This window comes from Nicotiana tomentosiformis, chromosome 5, assembly GCF_000390325.3.
Source record: "Nicotiana tomentosiformis chromosome 5, ASM39032v3, whole genome shotgun sequence".
Lineage (NCBI taxonomy): Eukaryota > Viridiplantae > Streptophyta > Magnoliopsida > Solanales > Solanaceae > Nicotiana > Nicotiana tomentosiformis.
Window position 1 is genome coordinate 132,470,614 of NC_090816.1, and position 13,818 is coordinate 132,484,431.

A 13,818-nucleotide genomic window follows, 5' to 3' on the forward strand; every position below is an offset into this window, starting at 1 on the left:
CATATACTAATTATCCTTTGAATTGTATTTACAGATTGTGAGAAAAAAACAAAGAACAACGAATGAATTTACCTAAAAGACAATTCCGTTTCTGGTAAATTTAAGTGCTCTCATATTTTTGATTCAATAAGAAGTCAGATAATTTGATCCGTGCACTTTAGTATTTCTTCTTTCTTGCATAAATAGGGGATAACGCTTCGCTTTTTGTTTGATTTTCAATGCTCCTGTTTCTACATTTTTAATAAGCACTTTAAGAATACAATATGCATTTATTTTGCAACTAAGATTAAACAGACGAACAAGAGAATTTGAATTTCCTCATTCTTTAATATATAGGAACTCCACTAATAAATTTTAGCTTGTATTTTTTTACCTTTCAAATCTTGTTTTATATCTCATGATAAACATTTTAAAATAATATATAGTATGTCAGTTTGAGAAGTTTATATTGATTTCGTGGAACACAAGTGCGTTGCACGTGTCTAGAGAGGTAAAAACTTACCCGCACTGGGTGTTTACACCTAGTTTAGTTAAGTTAACTATACAAGAAAACTAAGATTTCTAGGGTTACCGTCCTCTTTCGCTTGTTCCTCTTTATTTTATTCAAAAGCGTATGAACGTCCTTCAATAACTGCATCTAACAATTCTTTTGCTCTCTTTTTGTCTTGATTTCACAGGAAACTAAGTTTACTTATGCAATGATGCATCTGGAAAATTAATATGCAGTTTTATGTAAAAATAAATTAATCTGAGAGTATACTATGGGAGACAAGTTTTTCATTTTCTTCTTTATATTCTCACTGAGTACAATAACACGAAAAAAATACTCTGCCTCTTTTTTCCTTTTTCTTTTCCTTATCAATAATTTCTATTAAAATGTTTCTTCTTTTTATTGTATAACCTGTGGAATAATTTTTGAGGTAAATGCAGTGCCAATAAGTAGCTAAAAAGTTTGAGTTTTTCCCATGTTTCTGGTTTTTGTAACTTGTAGATATTCCCACGTTTATCAACTTAAGTTTAAAACATAATGGAATAGCTGGATTATTATGTATATTTACACATTATTTTTTAAGATAGTGCAAAAGCTATGGTAGTTAACTATGATTAATTACTAGTAGTTATAGTTAAATAATATGACACATGTCATTTATTTATTAGTAGAGCGTAAACACTCGGTGTGGGTAAGTTTTTACCGTTTAGAGACTAGTATACTATTAATCACCAACGAACAATATTAAAATCACATCTAAACACGCTCTTTTAGGTGTCTCAAACAAGTGCTACAACTATACTAATAGCATGTTAGGCCAAACTTTTTTACGCTTTAACTTATTTTGAAAATTATTTTTCTCACAAGTATCTTTAAAAAAGTATTTTTGAGTACAAGTAGTTTGTGTTTAATTAATTAATTTTAAAAAATATTTTGAGAGAACTAATGTTTGGCCAAACTTTTAAAAAATATATATATTTTTTAAAAAATAATTTTGGCAACAAGCTATTTTTTCTATTTCTCGGTAGTTGTTTGGTCAAGTACTTTTACGAATAAATCGCATTAGCATTCGAATAAATCGCATTCGCATTCGAATTTCGATCTTATAAATCGCGTTTGGAATTGCGACCGCGTTCCAGCCTCCTAAACAAAGACCTTCGAATTCCCTTATTTCCCAAAGCCCTAATAGTCTCTTCATAAAGTCGCGCATTTGCTCGTTCTTTGTGTATATCAACAGATTTCGGTAAATTTTAGTGATTTTTTCTCGTTTTTATGGTGATTATTATTGAAACTGCAGAAAGTTCATGTTTTACCGTTATTCAATAACCTTGTGTTTTGGCTGATTTTCGATTTGTAAGTTTGCTTGTTGATCTGTTTGTATTATGTGTATATAGCTTGTGCTATTTACTTTTTGTATTAAGCAACTGTCAGCTCATACAGATAGGATAAGGTGTGGTTGTTAGCTTGCTTGTATTGATTGAAGCGCAGAACCGTGACTTTGTTACTTGAAATGGTGGTCGTGCTTTCTAAACGAATAAATAATTTGGGCCAAGTTTTGCGAGTTGTTCGACAGCGCAAGGATCATTTTTTGTCAAGCAGTTGGTTACATTCAGTTTCAGAAACAAAAGATGACATTGAAACAATTGCTAGAATCATCAATGACCACCCTTTTCCTGTTCAGCCATTGCAACCAACACTTAAACGTCATATCTCTCTGAGTGTTTTGTCTGCCACGTTTGTTGAAAATGTTCTCGGTCGCCTATTTGCAGCACATGCGAATGGACTTAAAGCATATGAATTTTTTGAGTTCTGCCTCTGCCATTCTGAATATAGTCCAACCTCAGATGCATTTGAGAAGACACTTCACATACTAGCAAGAATGCGTTACTTTGATAAAGTTTGGGAACTAATGAAGAAAATTCAACAGCTATACCCGTCCTTGCTCACTCTTAAGTCATTGAGCATCGTGCTATCAAGAATAGCAAAACATCAATCCTACGAAGATGCCCTTGAAGCATTTGAAAAGATGGAGAAGCATTTATTCCCTGCGAAGAAATTTGGCACCGAAGAGTTCAATATTCTTCTTCGAGCATTTTGCACGCAGAGGCAGATGAAAGAAGCTCGTTCAATATTCAACAGACTCCACTCTAGGTTCCCACCTGATACAAAGACAATGAATATCTTGCTTTTGGGATTCAAGGAATCAGGGGATATTACCGCGGTAGAGTTATTTTACCATGAGATGGTTAAAAGAGGGTTTAAGCCTAATAATGTAACGTATGGTATAAGAATCGACGCGTACTGCAAGAAAGGTCATCTTGGTGATGCTTTGAAACTATTTGAAGAAATGGAGAGGGTAAATTGCTTGCCCACAGTACAGACGATAACAACTTTGATTCATGGAGCAGGAATTGCTCGTAATATAACTAAAGCAAAAGAACTTTTCAATGAAATTTTCAAGAGAAATTTGCAACCAGATACCGGGGCCTATAATGCCCTCGTGAGTTCTCTTATCAAATCCAGGGATGTTAAATCTGCAGCAGTCTTAATGAAAGAGATGGAGGAGAAAAATATTGAGCTTGACCATTTAACTTACCACACTATGTTCTGGGGATTGATAAGATCAAAAGATGTTGGCGGTGTCATTGATCTTTACGAAAAGATGATCGACAAAAATTTCTTGCCTAAGGCACGTACTGTTGTGACGCTGACCAAATTCTTCTGTGAGAACCGAAGACTTGATCTGGGCTTGAGTTTATGGAATTATCTGATGGATAAAGGGCACTGTCCACACTGCCATTCTCTGGAACTTTTGGTCACCGGATTGTGTTCCCGTGGGAGAGTCGAAGAAGCATTTGAGTGCTCTGAGGAAATGTTAAAGAGGGGTAGACACATGAGTGAGCTAGTGTTTCAGATGTTGAAGAGGTCTCTCTTACAGCTAGGAGAGGAGGAAAAGTTACAGAAGCTGTACGAAATGACAAAGAGGTTAGAAATGATATTGCCTCCTTATGGACAAACGATTGGGCACAGCCTAGGTGCAGATCTATAAGTAAGGTGAATAAAGATTCTTGCTTGATTTATTTGATTCTACGTAGAGCTGAGGTGTTGCAGCGCTTTTGTCTCAATTCTCTCTTGGCACATGTATCTTTTGATCACATTAAGGTGGCTAGCACTCTGATCTTTTCTTTCTGTTGATTTGTAAGATCTTAGATTGCTGATAGTTCTTCTCTTTCTCAATTTCTTTGATAGGAGTTTTTCCTAGAAAAGAGGTGAACGCACTTCTTACAGGTTTGTTATTCAGTTTAGTCCTTATTTTGTAGATCTATAGAAGTTACTTTGATAGCTTACCTTCCTATGGGACACTTTATGCAGCCACTGCAGTGCTACATGAGATGCATATAACTGTTAGAAAGTAAAATTTTGGCGGTGCCGTCTAAAACTAAAAGTACAACCCCTGAAAGTTGGCTAGTTGTCATGGAAGGAGTATTGATTGCAGTGCTACATGAGATGCATATCGCTGTTAGAAAGCAACATTTTGGCAGTGCCGCCTAATTGTACAACCTGTGAAAGTTGGCTAATTGTCACGAAAGGAATATTGTCCTGTTATGCATGCGCCAAGCACACTAAGATCCCATCACAAGCAACTGGGAAGGATCTAAATACTAAAGGTAATTTTCCTGTTTCTGTTATGCCTTCCTGATTTGCCTTGCAATCAGTATGATGACACTATCAGTCATCTACACTGTTCTTTTTTCCCCTCATCAGCTGGTTTTGGAAACTATTTGTTGACTCTTAAACATGGGTAGTCTCATGTCACTTGTTAGATATGATGGTTTGGGGGGGGGGGGGTGCACAACATGTAAATTTAGACGCACTTTCTTAGTGTTGTCCTTTCCATTTACAAATTTACCCTAATAAATAATTTTTTTTGACTACAGTGCATTCTCCACACAGCCAATTGGCAAAGTGCCAATTGACTCTTTGCCATCTTTTGAAGTTGCAATGTTCTCTTTGCCATCTTTTGAAGTTGCAATGTTCTTTTCTTTTAACTTGTAAGTATAGTATGAAATCAGATTTACTAATCGAAATCAGGATTTGAAGACCCAAGAAAAATGTATTCTCTGATTAATTTGCATAGCAGAATTAAATCTTAGTTAATAATAGAGTTTGAAGGTGTTTCAAAGGCCGCCAATAGATTATGGACATAGTTGCAAGCGGTTTTGACAAAGTTGGGCTGTTAAAAATGGCTGATAAGTGCCTGCTATTGTTTTACGAGAAAGTGCTGCTTTCTACCGTTTAAGATACGTGTTGATGTTAATTTTAAAGCTTTTTTTCTTGTTATAATAGTGTCGTATCAAAATTTATCCTTTTTCGGTATCATGAAGTAGTATTTGGAAAAGAAAAAAGGATATTTAAGTCTAGCATCTAGAAGCACATGTCACTAGTCGGTGTAGTTGCATACATTCAGATATCTGTGTTTGTTGCTTTGGTCTTCGGCTTATGAGTTTAGTAGATTTATTTTCAATATTTAAACTCAACATTGTTGGACTAGTCTGTATGGTTTTAGTTTTGTCGTTAATTGTAAAGTTGATCTTATCTTAACTTTTAGTGCGCTGCTGAGGTGGTCTTTGCCAGAAGAAGTGATGCATTCCAAGCACATAAAATGTATAACAATGTGCAGTTAGATGGGAAGCCTATTAAGATTGAAATAGCTGGTTTCAACCCTTTGTCAGCTCGTGTAAATGTAGTTGGCGGAGCGAAGTGGAGGAGGACTGTTGTCATGGCGTATGTCAATCGATTAACCATCTCTTTCTTTGACTGAGAATTTTGTTTGTTTCATGTATGTGTATATTTGAATGCTCACTATGATCTTATATACTTAACTTTCTGTACGCTTTTTGTCGTACCAAGTCGCATGTGGCGGATGTATTATGATCAGAATTGTGCCTAATAGATTCTAGAGTCTGCTCCAATTGAATTGCTCTATTTCAGGCTAGAGTTCTGAAAATGGATCAGTGGCATCTATTTCAATCTTTGTTTTCCTTTGTTGATAGCACTGGGAAGTTATTTGTTTGCTTGTTTAGGCGCTCTATGCTTGAAGCTCTAATTTCCTGATATAGGCTGTCTTGTATTTTTGTTACCAAAGGTTTTGTGAAATGTTTATTCTTTCTTTGAGAGTTGAATTGGTACTTTGATTTCTGTACGCCGAGTGGCCCAGCTCATGGAAGAGGAGGTGCTACATCTGTTACTAGTCGGGGTTTTACGTAAATTTCTGATGAGGACGGTTGCTCTAGTGGTGAGCACCCTCCACTTCCAACCAAGAGATTGTGAGTTCGAGTCACCCCAAGAGCAAGGTGGGGAGTTCTTGGAGGGAGGGAGCCGAGGGTCTATCGGAAACAGCCTCTCTACCCCAGGGTAGGGGTAAGGTCTGCGTACAAACTACCCTCCCCAGACCCTACTAGTGGGATTATACTGGGTTGTTATTGTTGTTGTTGTCTGATGAGGACGGTTATTTATTCTTTTGATGACTTTCTTAGAAAATAAAAAGAATAAAGGCTTTAGTGACTAATTGAGATATATAATAAATCCTTCTTCTTTTTTCCCAAAAAAGAAGAAGAGATATACTAAAATAGTACATGACTATCTTTTACAGTACCAAGTAACACTAAAAGCCAATTACATGTATAAATATGGTAGATGTTTAGCATGGTTTACATGGCTGCATGTGCTTAACCTGGATTTCCTTTTGCTCTACAGTCAAAGGGGCCGTGGTGGTTTCAGAAATGCAGCTGTGCTGGTTGTGGTCGAGGTCCAGGTCGCGTTGGTAGGGGAAATAACAAGGGTGCTGAGAAGTCAGCTGAGGAACTTGACAAGGAGCTGGATAGCTACCATGTCAGCGCTGAAGCCATGCCGACTTAATGGTGAAACTGCTAAACTTGTGACTTTTAACTAGAAGAGCCGCTCAGGGCTACTTTCTTTTTAGATCCCATCACCAACTGATCTTTTCCAGTTGTAATACTACAGATTATTAGCCTTTGTGATTGTATTGATGAAGGGATCGCTTGATGAAGCCTTTTAATACCTATCAATGAATGGAAAATAGAGTGGTTTGTGTCTGGCCAATCAGCTTTCGAAAAACCTTGTGCCTCTCATTTAAGCCCATTCCATTTATTATATATTGTTTCCGATTGGTTATTTGTTACTATGTCGATGGATTCTTGATACATATCTTCCAATTTTAGATGTCTGTACGTTGTTGATACAGGTACCAACTCTTTTTGTATAATGTTAGACAGCCAAAAAAGAAAACTAAAAAGGAAGACTGCCAACCACTTAATGACCAATCTCAACAGAAGCAAGCAGTCAATTAGTCATTGCGTACTCTGAATGGAGGCAGGGTTGATTGATTGATATAGTTGAATACTTTGAAGTCTATGTTCTCTGGAGTAAAACTTCAATGATTACTTTTTGGGTACTTTTATGTTGGTTTGTTTTGTGTTAATCTTTTATTTAGAGTTGATAAGCAAAATTATTTGAAGGAAAGTCTTGGCGTAACTAGTAAAGTTGCCATGTGACCAGGAGATCACGAGTTCGAACCATAGAAACAATCTCTTGTAGAAATGCAGAACAAGGCTCTGTGCAATAGACCCTTATGGTTCGGCTGGACCGGCTCTTCCCCGAATCCTGCGCATAGCGGGAGCTTAGTGCACCGAGCTGCCCTTTTTAAGCAAAATAAAGGAAATCTTGGATGGATTTTCCATCTGAAAGAAAAGTTTTCTTTCTGAATTTATTCTAGCATCAAACTGTTGTATTACCAGTAACAACTAAGAAATTTATGGAAAAAGAATTGCGACCTTTTTCTATTATAGTGCACGAATAAATAAAGGAAAGAGCCAAAACTAGAATCATGGTACAGTTCGTTTAGCCAACTCAGGCATTTCACATACAAAACAAAACAAAATAAAAATGCAACTACAACCAATCATAATTTCTTTATGCTTTTGTTTCTATTCCCCTCTCTGGGGCTTTAGATTGTACATTCTATTTCAGATAGTGTTTTACAAAAGAAAAATGTACAGGACTAATGGATACAAAGAATTGAACAGGAATTGTGGAAACATGACTGATACTTTTCTTCAAGCATCACAAAATTTTTGAAGAAAAAGGAAAGAATAGAGAAAGCATCTTCAAAGGGAGTTGTTATTCAGTACCACTTGCTTCTTTCTTCAATCTCAAGTTCCCCGTTTCATCTTTCGCGAAAAGCTTTTCAACTACTTCATTCCAGTTAGTTCTTGCATCAGTGGAATGGCCTGTGCTTGTGGAAGCGTCTTCACCTTCTATGAGAGAAGCTGCCTCTGTCGTGGATTTTTCCTCTTTCTGCACATGCACTGAGGCTTCCTCCTCTGCATCTGTTGGCACGGCGTGTGGAATATTTAAAGTGACAGCTCTTTTTAGTGCCTTCTTGTGTTCTTTTTCTAGTGTGTGCTGCCTTTCAATTTTCTGCACTGGTGGTGGGGTAGTCGTGGTCTCAGCGCTAACCTCCTTGAGTCTCTGCAGGGAAGCGCTTACTCAGGAAAAATATTTCCTTAAACAAACATATTCAAGTAAATGAGAACATAGCAGGGTATAACACACTATTCTGCTACTTCAACTACAACAACAATAACAACAAACCCAGTGTAATCTCACAAAGTGGGGTCTGGGGAGGGAGGAGCGTACGCAGACCTTACCCCTACCTTACGAAGGTAGAGAGGCTGTTTACGATACACCCCCGGCTCAGGAAAAAATGAAAAAGAAGCAGAAACAACCAGTAGTAACAATAACAAGCAAAGGTGATAGATTAATCGAAACGAAAGAAACATGTAGCAAAAGAAATATGCGGATAAGGAGAAACGAAAATACGAGACAAATACTAATGCTACCGGCATGAAAATGAGACACGCATGTTTAATCACTAAACTTCTACCCTAATTCTCAACCTCCATACCCTCCTATTAAGGGTCATGTCTCAGTATGATCTTCGGAAATGAAACATTTTCATGGAAACTAAGCTGATAGATAATCTAGTTCCGCTATGGCCTGGATTGGAGTAGAATGCTTTTCTAGACTTCAAACTTGAAACGCAAGAAAACGTCAAAGAATGAAATTCTGGAACTAATACCAAGAGAATGAAGATAAAGCAATGCACCGAATACCAGACAGCTGGCACAAAGTTGAACTATGTGAATTTAGAGAAAAACAGGCAGTTTTTCATTGGCCATGAAAATCGAAATCTGAAGGGAAGAAAAGCATAACTCCCTTCGTTTTCTTATCCATGAAGAAAGGCCTAACATTAGACTTGTCTCTTTGAAAATCTTCAGGTGATCAAGGTACATTTGAGACATATGTTTGTTCCAAATGATATCATCAATGAAGGACTACAGCTCTTTTTTTCAAATGACAAAATATTCTGAAAGTACTTACTGCTAATGCCTTTTCTGATTCTCTTTGTATCCAAATAATTCCATGATCAGATGTTGCATTGCATGACAGCACAATATGTTCAAATCTTCCATCAACTGGGATGGCTGTTCTAACATCTGGAGGGAATCTCCCACATCTGTCAAGCAATAAATGTGATTAAGAAAACGAGTAAAATCTTCTTTCAGAGAGTGTACAAGGAACAATGTGTTTTCTGAGAGACTTAGCGTAAAGGCATGTTACAACATCATCACGAACTTGCAAAACTCTGACAGTACAGTGTAATAGTAGTATTACTATTTGAATGTGATTTACCTGCAAAATTTTCTCTCAACGATGTGATACATTCGGCCAGGCGCATATAATCTTCTCGGATCTCTCAGCTTCCTACCTTCAGGTATGAAGGTATCTCTCAAGCATACCATAAATAACAAGCAGGGTAAACTGTTGAAAGCATTAACGCTCGGTTTAAGAAGATACTTATAACAATTTCTCCAAAGAAAAAGAATCCAAGGGAATATCGAAAACTCAAGGGCTTTTGTTCTGCATCAAGAGAATGTAGGAAAATTGAACTAACCAGAAGACGGATTTGAATATATCTTCCAGTGGGGTGGGCGTTCGGGGTAAGAAATCATCCTGAGGAAGAAGAAGCCAGTATAGATATGTTAATTCAGAGAACATGATTGTTTCGTGAAGTTCACGTTATCATAAGGAATAAGTCAACACCTAGTTTATTGTATTCATGGCTTTCAGGGTGCAACTATACAATTTTAGTTTAGCGATCATAGAAGGAAAAGAAATCCTCAAGTTAGAGCTATAAATTTCTAAATAAAAACAGCAAAAACATTGTTGTCGGTAAATGTTACGGCAACATCCCAAAAGTTTTGACTGGCCCATTATTTAAATCTCAAATATCCAGTAGCTGACAGAAAAGAGTGAGCATGATATCAATAGTGGTTAGATCTACCAATGTAAAGAGCCGACGCTGTTCCAATTCTTATCAGTGGATAGGCCAAGCATTTCACTTGCTATACATACCATTTTGTTTAATCATTTTCTCTTAGGATGTATTTTACAAATTCCCTTTCTCCCACTCTAGTGGCTTCTAATTCCCCCCTCACCATCGGCAATTAGACATTTTAGATCCAAATCTTATGCTGTATTACATTAAGGATATGAGTTGTAAGAGGAAAAAACTACCACTGGTATAAGCAATTGATCAGAACAAGATAAGATTTACACAGGGTGAATTCACATGAGCTACTTTTCGGGACAAGAGGAATAAGCCAATTCAACAAAAAACTGACCACTTGGAAGTCTCAAATAGTCTGACTATGTTCCGAATCATGGTACCTGTAATATATCCGTTATAAACTTATGGTGCAACCTTTAATCTGCATTAATTTGGTTGTAGTATAGAAGAACTAAAACTGCCATAGGCTAATGCAACTGTCTCCTAAAAAATCATGTAAAAACAAGGTATCAGCGATAATTGAGAAGCTCTTTCCTAGATTGGTTTTTATATATGCGAGCATCGCAATTCTTGATCATGTGTTTTTCAAGTACTATATATACATGCCAATGGATCTTGATGCAGAGACAGCAACTATAAACAAGAGACCACATAATTATGCACTATAAAATGATAATCAAAACATTCCCAAGGCATTTTCACCATTCACTCATCACAAGTTCAATGCGAAAAATTACTAAAAGGAAACAGACATTCAAAAAATTTCAACCTGTTCCTATATTTAAGGACATATTATGTAACCAGCCTCAGATCTAGTTCTTTTCTTCTAGCGTCCTACGTTCTCCTGCCCAAAATTATTAGCTAAATCAACAGGCTAAACAATCATTTTAGTCTAAATCACACTAAACACCATATCCAACTTTTTCAATCACAAGCCAGTCAGCTACTAATGTAAAAAATATTAATCAAGTAGTTTCAGAATATGTTGCTAAAGTATGATAGTGGCAAATTAGAGTAGCCCAATCAATGACGACTAAACCAACTCACCTGCAAAACTACCGAGTGTATAACATCAGCATACTTAACAGCTAAGTTGAGTGACATACACCGAGCAGGAGCAACAGCATAGCAGCTTATTAAACTCCTCGGAATACCCCCTAACCTATCCCCATGATTCGCCACAATTATAGTCAACAATGATGCAACTCCAGAACCCAAAGAATGACCAGCAAATATCAACTTGTAACTCTTCCCATTCTCAACCCAAAGCCTTTTCAAAGTCTCAGACTCTTTATTCAACATCCAAATTGCTGCCTTCAACAAACCATGATGCACATACCCACCATCAAACATCTGCTTGCCGAGCTTATTATCCATCAAAACTTTATAATCACTTTCTTTCACCAAATTTAAACCCCTTATGGCTACAACAATTTCATGGTGTTCATGATCAAGGTAAATCAAATAAGGTGGAGCATTACCTGTTGGAAAAAATAAAAGAGAATTTTTTTTTTATTAAAATGAAAATATTTTTGGAAACAAAGGAAAAAGAAAACAATAAAATTGTTTATGAGCATGTGCACGCAATGGCGGAGCCCGAAATGCACATAAGGGGATTCAAAAAATACTAGAATATCACACACCACATGATTTGAACCTGCTACCTAAACTAGTTTTTCAACCCCCTTTGACACTATACAAAATTTTCCTTCAAGTTTTTGCCCTATTTGCACATTATCATTTCCGGCGAAGGAGAGTGAGGAGACAATTGAACCCCTTATCATAACCTAGCTCCTCCCCTGCATGCACGTGGAGCTTGAGTCGTACTAGGCAAAAAAGGGCAGTCCGGTGCACTAAGCTCCCGCTATGCGTAAGGTTCGGAAAATGGCCGAACCACAAGGGTCTATTGTACGCAGCCTTATCCTGCATTTCTGCAAGAGGCTGTTTTAATTACATTTGAGTCGCGCTAGGCAATGCTGTAAGAGATCCGTTTGGCACTCTGCAAAATTACGTTTTTGTCCTATTTGCACAGTACCATTTTCCGACAAAGGGGATTCAATTGAACCCCCTGTTATAACCTAGATCCTACCCTGAATGCACATGGAGCCAAAGGCGGAGCCATCATTTGAAGCTTACAGATTCTAGATTGTAGTCCTTTTAAGTTACTGATTCTAAACTAATAATTTATACATATTCAATGAATTTCTTAAGACATAAACAAGATTTGGACCAAAAGTTCAGCCGAACCCGTAAGCTAAAGGCTAGCTGCCAGGAGCTTAAGTCGTGCTAGGCATTATCCTAAAAAACTATTTCAACAATGCGAAAATTTACCAAGTGTTTCTTGATATGCAACCTTCTTCACATTTTTCCCTATTTGCACAGTATCATTTTCCAATGAAGGAGATTCAATTGAATCCCTTGTCGTAACCTAGCTCCTACCCTACATGCATGTGTAGATTACGTCGTGCTAGACACTATCATAAGAAACTATCTCTATCTCTGCAATGTAAAATATTTACTTACCAAGTGTTTCTTGATATGCAACTTTCTTCACAGCCCAATCGGGGTTTAGCCTATAGCCTCCTTCAGGTGGAAATTTGGGGTCATGAAGGTCATCTTCATAGACAGCAAGAATTGTACGGCAAAGACGGGGAACAGGTTCAAATTCTTCATAGTTTGCTGATTGCCACGTGGCACTGTCATCATTGCCTATATAAGTACAACGTTTCCATACCCAACGCATACATCCTAACACCACCACACACTCTACTCCACAAGTAACTGACATTTATTAAGCTAATAAACTTCCCACAATAACCAAAACTGGGAAAAATGAAAATCAAGAGCTGTTAAAAATCTGTACTTTTTTATATGTGTGTGTGAAGGATTGTGTCTTTGAGGTTTGTAAGTGGAAATTTCAAATGGGGCTGTGAGAATTTACAAGAATAAGCTAAAATTCTCACAACCAAAACTGGGAAAAATCAAAATCAAGAACTATGAAAAATCTGAATTTTTTTATATAGGTGTGTGAAAGATTGTGTCTTTAGGTGGAAATTTGAAGTGAGGTTGCCAGCATTTACAAGAAATTGATGGGTTTAGGATCTATTGGTTGTTTCAAAATTGCATAAAACTGGGGAAAATGAAAATCGAGTGATAAAAAAATTAAAAATCTGTAATTTTTTTATAAGAGCGTGTGAAAGATTGTGTTTTTGGGGTTTGTAAGTGGAAATTTCAAGTGGGTTTGTGAGGATTTACAAATATGAGATGGTTTTAGGTTTTTTTTTTTGTTTTTTTTTGTTTTTTTTTGTTGGGTTTTTTCAAGATTGAATAAAACTGAGAAAATGAAGAATATAACTGAAAAACTGTAATTTTATATGTGAAAAAAAATGTGTTGTAAGGGTGGCTATGTGGAAATGTCACGAGGGTTTGCTAGGATTTACAAGAAATCTTATGACTTTAGGATTATTTTATTTTTCAAGTTTTGAATACAGAGGGGATTCATTTGAATTCTATTATGGTGCTTGGCTTAGGGTCTAAGTAAGTATGTTGTGTTCAACCAACAAGATTGTGTTCCTTTATTCTTAAGCAGAGTTCTCTGGTTTCGAGTCCTGAGTATCTAGTTATCTTTTTTAGGGAGCGATTTACCCTAAAATATAGAATTTTTCAGCACGAATACGAATTTAGTCGGGTTTCAATGCGAGTACCGGACATCGAAGCGGAAAACTCTTTTTTTTTTGTACTTTAATGGAATGTGCATTTGAATTATTCTTTGTGCTAATACATGATGATTGTTGTTTTTATCATATGAGCTGTTTTTCTGTTACTTTGGTTTTGGTTCAATGGCTTAGGGGCTGCGGGGAAGCATTGAATTATTGAGTGGGGAAGGGACAAATGC

General features: G+C 36.7%; 2 protein-coding genes across 7 annotated transcripts; one reads left to right on the plus strand and one right to left on the minus strand.

Annotated features, from left to right (window-relative positions):
- The first annotated feature begins 1,665 nt into the window (after window positions 1–1,665).
- Window positions 1,666–6,613, plus strand: LOC104087010 (pentatricopeptide repeat-containing protein At3g61360). 6 transcript variants are annotated; one of them, XM_070175381.1, is made up of 5 exons: window positions 1,666–3,544; window positions 3,740–3,778; window positions 3,863–4,158; window positions 5,100–5,275; window positions 6,248–6,613. In XM_070175381.1, exon 1 carries the CDS (start codon window positions 2,001–2,003, stop codon window positions 3,537–3,539), a length of 1,539 nt encoding a protein of 512 aa, XP_070031482.1. In that variant the 5' UTR covers window positions 1,666–2,000; the 3' UTR covers window positions 3,540–3,544; window positions 3,740–3,778; window positions 3,863–4,158; window positions 5,100–5,275; window positions 6,248–6,613. The 6 variants fall into 6 exon arrangements, with proteins under 6 accessions (XP_070031482.1, XP_070031481.1, XP_070031479.1 ...); XM_070175380.1 differs by having other exon boundaries at window positions 1,667–3,652; XM_070175378.1 differs by having other exon boundaries at window positions 1,667–3,778.
- A 758-nt stretch (window positions 6,614–7,371) lies between these two features.
- Window positions 7,372–13,446, minus strand: LOC104087012 (uncharacterized). The gene is made up of 6 exons (XM_009591395.4): window positions 12,447–13,446; window positions 10,971–11,404; window positions 9,528–9,586; window positions 9,266–9,394; window positions 8,954–9,089; window positions 7,372–8,041 (listed from the first exon to the last, which is right to left on the minus strand). The coding sequence occupies exons 1-6, from the start codon at window positions 12,709–12,711 to the stop codon at window positions 7,691–7,693; spliced, it is 1,374 nt and encodes a 457-aa protein (XP_009589690.1). The 5' UTR covers window positions 12,712–13,446; the 3' UTR covers window positions 7,372–7,690.
- Window positions 13,447–13,818: the final 372 nt, after the last annotated feature.

What these genes read in the sequence shown, in the direction of transcription:
- LOC104087012 (XM_009591395.4), bottom strand. Translation starts at nt 12,711, where the DNA reads ATGTCAGTTACTTGTGGAGTAGAGTGTGTGGTGGTGTTAGGATGTATG. An exon ending in ATATTCAAATCCGTCTTCTG is followed by an intron (nt 9,395 to 9,527) that starts GTTAGTTCAATT and finishes TGCTTTCAACAG; the next exon opens with TTTACCCTGCTTGTTATTTA. An exon ending in AATCAGAAAAGGCATTAGCA is followed by an intron (nt 8,042 to 8,953) that starts GTAAGTACTTTC and finishes GCTTCCCTGCAG; the next exon opens with AGACTCAAGGAGGTTAGCGC.
- LOC104087010 (XM_070175381.1), top strand. Translation starts at nt 2,001, where the DNA reads ATGGTGGTCGTGCTTTCTAAACGAATAAATAATTTGGGCCAAGTTTTG.